Here is a 12,310-nt window from a genome sequence, read left to right as displayed (position 1 = left end):
GCATTGAAGCACATACAGACACAGGAAGGTGTCCATCTATTGTTTTTTAAAGATATTATGGTGGAATGCATAATCTCGCTTTAAAAAAAAAAAAAATTATTTAGCATGTACAGTTATGCCACAGTTGTGTGCCACAATTCCCACATTCATTTATCCGAATTCGATGTACAGACTGTAACACCCCTTTAGGTCAATTTGTTATCTATGATATTTGGCCAGGTAAATTATTTGGTTGAATTGACTCGATATTGTCATTGATCCATCTGATGTTTAAAAAGATAAAAAAACATATGAATTAATAATTTTTTTTATTACACCGCCATGTAATTTGTCTCTAGTTCTTAAATATAGTCGGATTGTGATAACCATCTTGTTGACTTTCAGTAAGTTTCCCTTTTATATATGAGCAATCAAACATGAGTCTCTATACGAGTCTAAAGGCTTAAGTTAGATAATCTGCCAGTATGTATGCCAACAACCACCATCACATCTCACACATCTTTAATTTTGCCAGTTCAGCAACCCTGAATAAAACATTTCTGCTTGCATATAATCCAACACTCGAAGCTCTCCTGGCAAAACTGATGTGTGTGTGTTTTTGTTTTGTCAGTACCACAGCTTTCATCTCTCTAGCCATTACTTTACTGGCCTGATATCTGAAACAATATCAATTCAATTATACTCTTGAAGCAAAACCTGACCTGTAGAAGTTCCTGGCTGCTGCTGCTGCTGCTCCTCTGGTTCTTGAAGGTTACCTGTACTCAGGTAGGACCTTTTCCTCCTCTCTCCCCTGTCTGATCTAACTCTGCATTTCCTGCTTTTGCTTCTTCTTCTGATCGGCCTATTCGTGGTCACTACCGCGTCTCCTTTGCTCTCTGAACCGTTTCCTACTCTGTCTTTGAGGATAAAGAGGGGTTAATCTTGTTCATTCTGTCTCATAAGCAAGAGAGCCAGTCATAATACAGATGAGAATATCTTTTTAAGGCATTGCATTTTGCATCCATACATCTCAGAAATGGTTTCCCACTGAGCAGAGAAGGACAGGGGTTTCACAGTTATATCAAACTGGTGTCTTCCAGTTCTCTCTGCATTTATCTCTTACCTGCCAAGGCCTTGCATGTCTCAGGAGTGTTAGAGATGTCTAGCAGAGAACCCATGGACAGGGAGTGCTCCGCTGAAGGCCTTTTACGTGGTGGAGGGAAGGGGGAGATCTCAGTCTCCTTGGTGAGCTGAGCTAGCGTGTCCCGCAGACGCCGACGCTTTCGGTTACTGTTGGGTGTTGTCAGGGACAGGAGAGACACTGCCTTCTTCATTGCTGGACTGTCATTCTGAAGTATTAAACATACAAAAAGAAAAATGTATAAGGACAAGAAAAATTTAAGTGAAAAGAAAAAAGGAGGCAAGTTGCATATATTGGAAATTATGTGGGAAAATGTGAGGGAAAAAAAGGAAAACATTTTGCAATTAATTGATCATCAAAAATGTGTCACTACCCAACTTTGTCTTACACAGAAATCTTCATCCCTGGTTGTGTAGTATTGTTCTGACAATACTGGATCTTGAGCTCAATTGTGCGGTGTAACAGATGGCAACCATCCCAAAATGTCAAAATTAGCTTTAAAGGGAGTCGTTACTTCATATAGATCCAGGCTGGGAAGCTCCCTGAAGGTGCCTTTGATTGTGCAACAACAATAGTGGAGTAACTATATTGGACGTCACACTGTGCGATGCGGCTCTAATAAAATCCTGGGCTCTATCTCTGTCGGACTGCCAGATTGTGCAATGCATGCATGGTAATTTGGAACACTACTATGTATACAGAAAAATGTATATGAGGGCAGACACATGTCACCTCATGTCATCCATCTCTGCCACTCTCATGTTTCATGACTCATGCAGGTCTGTGACATTCACACAAACTTGCATTTTCTTTTTTCATTCATCATCTTGATTTGTTTTTTTATGGCAAAATTGATTCAGAGAAACCATGTATGACAACATGCAGATGTATTTTGCATCACTTCATGTTGTACTTTGATTGACTAGTATGAAGACATGAGTCATAGCAGCACTCATACTGGTCGTACATAGGGTTGGAGTGCCTCAGATTTACTTGTGATATCTCATCACAAATCTGGTAAAATCAGTGTGTTTGACTGTATAACTGTGTGAGGTAAGTCAACAAGTTGCCCCATATATAGATCCTCAAAAGGCAGTGTAAAGACTTGCATGCCTACATTTTGTGTTGTTTCGCACTATTTTGCATGATTGTTTGTTTCCCTGAATCTTTTCAACAGACATAGGGATTGCACAGGCAGCACAGACAGTACAGTTATGAAAGCCACAATCATGGGAAATAATCCTTATCCATTTACTTTAAAGATTAAAGGGGAAAAAAGGCACAAAGGTACAAACTGATAAATACTGAAACAGGGGTGGGAGAGACATAAATGTGGAAAGTACTAGTATGTATTAAAAAAATAAAACTGAAAGTAAGTTACAGTGTGCACTTGAATCAAAAGGTAATCGTAAGCATTTACAGAATGATCAAATGCTAGCAATCATTGAGACTGATATGATAACCATGCCAGGGGCATTCTAAGGGCAATTAGATATATATACACACATACACACACGTACATTGGCTTCAGAAAGTATTCAGACCCCTCAGTTTGTGCAGCATTTGTTATGTTGTTGTCCATCGTTCTACACTCAATTATCCTCACTGACAAAGTGAAAACATGATTTGCCATTTTTCTGTTGTTGTTTTTTCTATTGAAAGTCCATAGTATCCCTCAGCTAGTTCCAAGGGAATATGGCTTGACTCAATACACGTACAAGAACGTTGAACACTCACCTTCTCGTAGAGGTACATGGACTCCCCAGCCCGAGCATCCATCTGTATGCTTCCCCAGAACCACTACCACAGAAAAGAAAAAGATGTTTTCACTGATTCCTGGGTTAAGGCAGAGGTTATTTGTGATACTGAATGACACATTTTATTTAGAGAAAAAACAAGCAGAGTGAAATAAAGGCTGCATTGATTCGTATAACTATAGCTTAACTACCACTCCACCTTGCTGAAATTATTCATATGCTGGAAGCGGAAATCTATTATTAATAAGCCTCTCTGATAACACAGATAGAGAGAGGGAGAACAGGGAGTGCATCAATTGAGGTTTAACCTAAAAGTAAATTCTTATCAGAAAATTATTTGCCATTCTGTTTAAGAGGAAACAACTGAAAGTATCCATTATTTTCCTCTTCTCCCCACTGTTGATGTGTTATCTTGTAAAGGGAGTGTATTCCAATTATTCTCTTATGTCAAAATAGCACTGGCCCAGTATCACAGACGCATCAAAATATGTTTGTCTTTAGAAACAGAGCTGAAAATGACTTGATTTTTTTCTTTGTTGTATGTTGCATGTGGTGCAATTAAGTGGTTATTATGTCTCAAAGAAGACTCATCTTTGTTGCAGTCATTCTTCCAAGCTGCCCATACCAACTTTAAAAGGGTATCAAATTCCATTTTAAATTATATAAATATTTGAGTTGCTATTCTTCATATCAACATTAATGCCAAATAAAAATCCAAAAAGACAAACCTCCTGTTTGACCACAAAGAGCTTCTTGGGGGGAGAAAATGGTAGCTCCTTGATAGAGTTCTCCTCCACCACCATGTGTGTACAGCTCTCATCTCCAACCTCACGATAGCCACCACCTTAGACACAAAGAGAACAGGGGGATGATCCTCAAAAAAATATGTATACATACAGCACATTCAATTTGTAATAAAATAGCAATTAGACTGATAACATTAAAAAATGATCTTTTTCAGTGACAACCTCAAGTCAAAGCTTGCTGAGCATATATTTTCCAGGGAAATGCATGCATGATCAGATATAATACAGTGTGTGTATACACAGCGGCAGAGATAATACAATGGCCGACTGCTGCAGGACTAACCATGTTTAAGCGTCCTCTCCTCCATGTTGACCTTCTCTTCCTCTGAAAAGCCCAGAAAACTGAGGATGCAGTCCTGGAAAGGAGGCACTTTAAATTCTGTCCGAAACTCCTCTTCTCCTGCATGGAAATGCCTGAACAAATGATGGAGGGAGAAACAAGGTGATGTCAAACCAATTCCACTTATGGGTTTGTGTTCAACACAATCTTTTCCTCACACACTAAAAAATGTTGATGAAAGTCTAGGTTTGTTATAAGTATAGATTGCAATAATTCAATCTACTCAGATTAAGTTATACATAATGCAGTAAAGAAAATTGAAAGAAAATAGTATACTTCAATCCAAAAAGTAATCCTAAAAATGTACCAACTACAACAATAATAAAATGAGTAAATGCTAGCAATAACTAATTGAGACTGATTATGATAACCATGATAAGGGCATTCTAAGGGAAATTAAATACACACACACAAAGTTGCTTCAGAAAGTATTCAGCCCCCTCAATTTGAGCAAAATTTGTTGTGTTGGTTTTTTTTTTTGTATATCATTCTACACTCAATTATCCTCATTGACAAAGTGAAAACCTGATCTAAAGATTTCTAAAATCAAATCATTAGCATTGCAGCAGCACTACATCTGTCAGGTAGAGCAGGTAGATGGAAGTAGTAAAAAGACATGTGTAAAAAAAAGCAGAGGGGACAAAGACTGTTCTAAGGGGAGGAAAGAATGAATGAATGCAACCAAACAGAGGGGCTTCATAAAAACCCTGCTCCAGAGTGGATGTGACTTGTGAGTGGAACGATGGTCCACCTTTCAGCATGACAATGAGTCCAATCACAACTACTCCTGAGTAGCTTTGGGAAAAGCTTTTTGTCTGACCATTAGTGTCCCGGTCAAAGCTCAGACCTAAATTCATACAGAACATCAGTGTGGGGACCTGAAGATGATGATTTAGACACTTCTCATTCAGTGTTTGACATGTTCTGTCAGGAGGAATAAGATAAACTGCACAAATACTCATAGAAAACTCAAAGGGGCCTCTACAAACGAAGTCATAAATTAAAGGTTTGAAGATTTCAGTGAATGTCATTTAGCTTTTGACATTTTTTGTCTTATGCACTAAAAATGTTTTAAATTGGTTATGGTTTATAATTGAAGATGAAAGAGAACAACGAACAGACAGACAGTGACCAACAGAGTATTTCTTAGTTTTGTGTCTGTCAGCGGACCCTGGCTCCTGCTGAATGGCTCCTCTGCTTGCTGGTGAGACCTTGGACATCTATTTTTATCCAACAAGAGTTCTCCATTCCACCTTTTTACTCAGAGTTCACAGTTGCCTTTGTAAGAAAAGTTGTACTAATTTGGCCAAGTTTGCAACCTTGAAAATACCAAAAACATTTCTTAACACTGCCAGAATTCAGCTTTTCAAATAAATGAAAACATTAAAAATGTGACAAATGGTACATTTTGTGATGGGTGTCCCTATTAAGGTTTTTGAACCCTGAATCCTTTCACTCTGGGTGTCTACTGATTCAAAGTCTGACCCTATAAGAGTGAGAGGATATACAGTATGCTTTGTTAACTACTTGTGTAATCTGTCACAAAAATTCAAGTTAAGCCTAGTAAATTAAACACACCTTATTTTCCCAAAGCAGCTTATTACACATGAATAAAGGTGTTACTCTGAAGTTCAAACCCTGAAATTGACCCGACATCTTTGCCCAAAGAGAAGACATGTCACTCTGCTGAAGTTAGAAGAAAAACTTTTACAGCTGCATCACAGAGTTATGTTTCTTCCCTCTCGAGAAATATTTAACTCAAAACAGATACTGGTTTGTACACAAAGAAGACAACAGAGGGAGGTTTCTGTAATAGCCTTTGACATTAACTACAACGACAAACAGCAGCAGGTTATGAGTGAGAAGCTGTTGCCTAAATGTTATATAAAAAAGCAGAGAGAGCATTTCTTTCGGACCTGAACATCAGAATACCTTCACCCGGTTGAGTATTCACATTCACACACTCTAATTTTTATTTTCATATTAAAGTTTCCAGTCTCAACAGCTCAAGGTTTTGTCCTTTCAAGAATTTTTAACTTACACATCGTCTCTTTTCTCCCACGCCTTCAGGATCCAGGATGGAGTGAGGATTGGCGTCCCCAGACACACTGCCAGCTGAGAGATGATGCACAATAAAGGACAGTGGAGAAGGGAGGACACAAAAACACAGTGAGTAATATGCAACCAAGAGATGGGGTAGACTGAGAGAGACCTAATAACACAAAAAAGGGGCATGACTTTGATCTCTGCACAAATTTATAACTATAAGACCTTCAAATTGTTTCATCGTAGGTGCTTACAGTACAACAACCACCTCCGGCTGTTTTCATTACTCCTGAACGACTTGTCACTCAGAATAACAGTTTTCACTTCAGACGCAAGTATGAGATGCTCAGTGGTCCAAAACATATTTTTTTCTTAAGTTAGCATCCCACTTTCAAATGGAAAAGAGCCTTGACCGCATGACACAAAGCCAACAAGTTCCTACTGCATTTTGTTTTGTTGTGCATTCACCACAAGACTTTGATGAAACAGAAGAAGGTGGTGAGGTGAAAAAAATTGAAGGTAAAAATCAAAAGGGGTTGGGGGGTTGAGGTGAAAAACAGTGAATGCAGCGACTGAGCGGATGAAGAGAAGAAGTAAACTAAATTCATATTAGGAAGACAAAAGATAGATAAATGTCAATCTCTTCATCCATCCATCTATCGTTGTATCCCTATGGAGGAGGCCATGCGTTCAACTCAGTTTAGCTCTTTCTGACATCAAACACTAGGATTCAAGTTAGAAGCACTGCGCATCATTCCCTGCTCTTTCACTTTATTCAAGCAGAGGAGAGAAAGAGGAGTTGAGGTATACAATAAAAATAAAAAAAATCACTGGGTTTGTAATTGCAACTCTCCGAACATGACAAAGTGCTTCTTTCCCATTGTTCCGATGTATTTTGAGTTGGGAAAGTTTCAGGTGTAATTTTCATGTTGATTCCTTCATTTCTTGCTCACATTGATCTCCGTTCCATTTCCAGTATGTGTCTCTGTGTTAGCGCTATTCTTGATGGATTGGCGAGATTTTGGGCGTTGCTATTTTTTGCACACCAGCAATGAATGACTGAGAGAAACGCTATATGAGAAAAACATTTTCTATTCTTTTGTTTTGCCACTCTGTGACAGTTAAAATGGCTTAAGTGCTCCCACTGTCAAAAGTTTAACACAAGAATATCATCTTTTGTATGTTATGTTAAAATATGCATTTTATTTTATTTTTGGTCTATGGACAAAAGGCTACATCTTTAGCAATGTTTCTGAGCTTTAATGCACAATGCAATTAATGTTATATTAAGACAGAGTAGAAAGTAGAAAGCGTGCACATTTGGAGTAAACAAAGTTAATAAGTAGTAAGCAAGTAAACACACCCTGTATTTCTCCCCATGAGTGGAGTAGGCGATGAGATGAGTGACTTTGGTGCTGAAGTCTTTTCGGATGGTTCCGCCCATGTGATGAACGAGATTCACTAAGTTTTTCTACATGGACAATAAGAATAACAAAGTTAGTACAAAGAAAGAAACTAAATACCAAGATGAAACATGACTTACATTTTGTTATGACAATGTTTTTATCTAATTCTATTAAAATATCCCAACAGGTGAATAATTAGTTACTATATACACTTTGACATTATTATGGTATCTGATCTGATGATGTCAACATGGATGATGCAGGATATAAGGTATTATGTTAAAGTGCAACATTATACAGTGAAAGGCAGCAACAACTTGACCTGCACTGAAGTTTGTGCATGCAGAAAGCATCATGACTGCAGCTTTATACCACCATGGAATACATCAGGTATTGGTGTAGGCAAAGTATTATAAACATGTGTCATAAAGACATCAGTACAGTATAAGTCAATAGCACTACACTGTCATCTTCAAGGCACCATTTATCAAAAGGCTGTTGAAATAAACTGTATTCATTTTCAATAGGTGTACCTAATATACTGGTAACTGGTAAGTGTATATACAGGATATATCTGCAATTACTATAAGCCAATATCATTGGCCAATTTATCTACTTAGCGCCAATTCTGACACATCCACTACTGGGTGTCAAGCCATGGACATGTGTATTTACACCCTAATAAAATGCAAAGGAAGCTGCTCAGTCAGTGCAATTGGAATTACCGGTATATCCCATGGAACTATTATAATACATCCATGGTATATCCCCCCGAAAGGCTACTGTGTCATTTAGAAATGTCTGAGTATTATTAACAAAGAAGGATTATAGTAAAATACCTCAGTTATCCTCCACAAGAAAATTCAAGAAGCATAACAGTAAAAGCATATCCTCACCATTTCCTCTTTGTTCCTGAAGCCAGTGAAACACAGCGACAGGTTAAGCATGGTGGTGGAAAAGAGAGGACGACATGAAAACTGTAGAGGCTGTGGGAAGGGAAAGGGAAAAGAAAAAATCCAGTGCAATAAACAAAGTCAGTACAGAACAGCATTTCAATATTTTCAAGTCAGTCTGTATTTCAACAACAACATTTCAGCAGAGGACCACTGCATATTATTTGCATTTTATGCATCCTTAAATAAAGGTTAATTTCAGGCCTCTCTCTGGAAGGCTCTCCTTTCCCACATGAAAACAAACAACATGCTTCCAAAAACGAATAAACTGAGTGAACTTTTCATTTGGATCGATTGAGTCAGTTAGACAGGTACACAGAGATGGCTGGTCAATAAACTAGAGGCCACCAGCCTGCTGCGATTTGTCCTTGCAGTCCCAATCACCTGTCTGACCAGTCGGTGGTGTAATTCCACAGAGGAGCAGAAACACCAGTCACATGTAAAGGCAAAAAGGGGAAATAATGTCTGTCATAGCAGGTTAAATATTGATATTCCAAGTTGGCAAGGTAATATCTCCTATGTTATGTTTCACTGTTATCATAGTTTAGGTCTGAACCTTGTGGGTGAGAACACTGATCAGGGGGGAGTAGCTGGTAATAGCAAAAGAGGCAGAGGTTGGAGAACAACAACTGGTGTAAGATTTAATTGTTTAGTCTGAGGATCCTTAGTTTCCCCATTTACACAGTCAGGGCTGTGTACAAACACCCAGTGCAAACACAGAATGGGCAGCTCATGAACCGAAAGGAGATATTTGCGATATGTACTGGATCGTAATCACTGATTATACCTTAAATTACATAACAATTTCTTTGAACCTGACGTAAGACAGATTATACAGCCATGAATCTTTACTAAAAACAAACAATGCCTTACTTCTTCCTTCGCAGCACAGTGCAGTACGACAGGAGGCCCAACAATGCGGCTGTCACGTTTGTAGAGGTAGCTGTAGTCAGGAGAATCAAAGTCTGCGAGGACAAACACTGTCTCAAAGTCAGTATTCTCCTCATCCCCGAACTCCTGAGCGCTGTCCGCCATTATACAAGGGGTGTTGATGTCCTGAAGAGGAAGAATCACAATATGTATAAAACTGTGCATAAGAACCTGAAAATGATCAGAGAGACATATTACCCTCGTTAGTGAGACTGTTGGACATGTTGGGTTATTTATTAGTAGATTTTCTCATTAATAGGTAAATTTTTTTTTTTTTTTTCTCCTCTGTTTCATGAATATGTCTGCTATGTACTGTTGATAATTATTGATAACTATTTATTTATTTTCGTTTGTTTGTTGTATTTGTTTTTCCCTGTAATCATCCTAACCTAATGTTACCCCCGGGACCCAGGACAAGGGTGGGGTCAAGGGGAATGGATAAATGGAACTGTAATGAAATAAAACCAAATAAAAAATTGATCACAAAAAAAAAATTAATAGGTAAAAATTACATAGAGGAAAGAACTAAAAACGTCAAGGACAACACTGGCATTATTTCACATTTTTTAACTGTCACGAAACAACTAAAGCACACAATGTACGTTTGTGTTATTGTCAAACTTCCCTATCTGAACTCACAAATTAATTTTTAATTTTCAAAGCTGCTTCAGGCATCCCCTCGAAGGGAGAACTCAACAGCAGCTAAAAATTCAGTTTGAAATATTTTTGGCCTTACTAGGTCAGTATGCTGGTGAATGTAAAAGCAATTCACTCTCATCTTGGCTCCACTTTTGGTCTAAAACAACTTCTGTGGCTGCTTAACTATCAACTATGTTCACCAATCCGTCACTACATGATTAAAATTAAACAATCGCTATCAGTCAAATGTCCCCAAACCATTATTGTGGGGATTTTCATTGTTATACTGTGGAATATTTTCTTCGAGTCAAGGTGGCAAGGTCAATACTGCAGACATCTTCAATCCACCAAGAGGAATAGTTGAAGACTGCGGTACACAATCATTCATTCATACAGTAGACACCATCATAGTCTCTTTTTGCTCGGTGCAGCATGAAAACAATCAGTTCTGCCTTCTCAGATGAGAAAATGTGTTCTGTGAATCTGAGGAGGATTTGTCTGGATCAATGGCTTTGATTCCAAAAGCAAAAATTAAATCACCAACTAGCTGTTGGATTCCATATGGGAAGGACTGGTACTTCAGAGGAGGATAAGTTACTCAGGCTACCTGTAAACCTCCACATAAAACAAACCTCACATGACAAAGGCAGAAGCAGTATTGTGGCAGAAGCAGTACTGAGGCATCAGCAGAGTGACACACATATGCAGTGTTAGAGACCACGTGTGTTATCGAACTGTTAGGATCAACATTACTTTGGACACTTGTGTGTTACAGGAGTAGTTTAATATCTTGGGGAGTTCACTGAAATGATGAACAGATCTGTGTCTTAAACACAACGCTGGAGTCAGGATGTGTACTGTATACCGCAGCTTAATGTAAAAGACCTGATGCATGGGGAACAGCGTGTCTGGGTCGATTTAGAAGAGAAAAAAAACACACACACCATATCTGCAGCTCAAGGCTGAATGTATCACGTCTCATTTGCGAGTCTAAATCCATTCTTGAGGCTCTGTGATGTTGAGCATGAATCCATATAGTCAATGTTGAAATGCAATGTCAGGGATTCACGAAAGAATCATCTACTGGGAAAGAATTATCTGCAACAAAAGCAGTCTGGACCAAATGAGCACACTGACCGTTAAAAAATAACATTTTAATTGTCTACTTTATTTTTGGTGAAGAAGACTGGAGACTTCTTCCTATCATTTTTAAAACTGTTATTAAACAAGAATAGTATAAGGCGTAGATTATTAAACTTTACATTTTTTGACCCACATAATAAGCACGACTAGTTGTTTCAACTGCTCCCTGTGTTTCCAGGTGAAGCTAGCCACATCCTGGCTCCAGCTCAAAGAAGACATTAGATTGTTATTGAGCTTCTCATCTCACTCTGTGAGTATCAAACCATTTTCAGTGAAGAAATGATGCACTCAAATATCAAAGCTTCTTAGTTGCATGGTATCATACTTCAAGTTCTCTCCAACTAAATGTTTTGTGGGAAAATAACTTTTGATGAGACTCCTTGCAACTCTAACCTTTGTATTGACATCTTGAAATTGGCCATTTTTAAATGCCATAATGCTAAATAGAAAGCCATCTGTGAATTTTAATATTACCCCTCAGTCCAGAACATTGCATTGACATTTGAGTGCAATTCTGTTAAAGAGTGATCCAGATTTCAAGCAACACATCAATTATATTTGGATTTTCACCCAAAAATCAATCCACCATCAGTGAGTTGGACATGCATAATGATTAAGAAGGTGTCCATTGTGAATTAAGACTCATGCAGCACTTCCCAAAGTTCCCATCAAAGTGTCAGACAGTCAAACAGAGAGGCAGACACCGTACTGTACCATATTGACTATAGATTTTATCATCATTTTCTCCTCGGCACCCGCCTCGGCTTGTCTTATCTTTACCACTGGTACCTCCATTACTCTGATGGCCTGTAAAAACCAACCAGCAGGAAGTGGATGTTAAACACTGACATTTGAAAGATGGATGGCAGAGCAAAAGGCTGCCATAATATGGAACAAAAGGCTGAGAGAGAGAGAGAATGAGAAACAAAGACGGAGTAAAAGCATAGACAAATCCACACAAAATAATCTCACATCTCAGACAGAAGGAGAGTGGCTGGGTTTGGGGATGAAGGAAGGAGGAGATGAGGACGAGATGGGTGGGGACTGTGTCCTTGCAAAGTCTAAAGACAGTGACTTCAAACAACTATCTGGCTCCAGAGGGGGTAGGCTGGGGAGGAGAAGAAGTTTCCGTTAAAAATTAATATAAAAGTTCAAAGCCGCCGGGAAGGA

The 12,310-nt window shown here is 38.5% G+C and overlaps 1 protein-coding gene across 5 annotated transcripts in view; it reads right to left on the bottom strand.

Moving 5' to 3' along the window:
* ect2 (epithelial cell transforming 2) overlaps positions 1-12,310 on the bottom strand; it is a 42,128-nt gene that overhangs the window by 24,141 nt on the left and 5,677 nt on the right. For 2 of the 5 annotated variants that reach the window (XM_085773793.1, XM_085773796.1), the window contains exons 4-12: positions 11,855-11,947; positions 9,302-9,484; positions 8,372-8,461; positions 7,433-7,540; positions 6,065-6,138; positions 3,967-4,097; positions 3,606-3,721; positions 2,858-2,920; positions 1,103-1,328 (exon numbers count right to left, since the gene is read on the bottom strand). In XM_085773793.1, coding sequence (XP_085629919.1) covers positions 1,103-1,328; positions 2,858-2,920; positions 3,606-3,721; positions 3,967-4,097; positions 6,065-6,138; positions 7,433-7,540; positions 8,372-8,461; positions 9,302-9,484; positions 11,855-11,947 — 1,084 coding nt within the window. Of the gene's footprint in view, positions 1-701; positions 897-1,102; positions 1,329-2,857; positions 2,921-3,605; positions 3,722-3,966; positions 4,098-6,064; positions 6,139-7,432; positions 7,541-8,371; positions 8,462-9,301; positions 9,485-11,854; positions 11,948-12,310 lie in introns of all 5 variants that reach the window. The other 3 variants (XM_085773797.1, XM_085773795.1, XM_085773792.1) reach the window with 2 other exon arrangements.

Source organism: Trachurus japonicus, chromosome 4, assembly GCF_045865225.1.
Source record: "Trachurus japonicus isolate A0001 chromosome 4, Traja_1.0".
Taxonomy (NCBI): domain Eukaryota; kingdom Metazoa; phylum Chordata; class Actinopteri; order Carangiformes; family Carangidae; genus Trachurus; species Trachurus japonicus.
The sequence above is the reverse complement of the archived record's forward strand: the minus strand, read 5'-3'. Positions and strand labels throughout refer to the sequence as shown.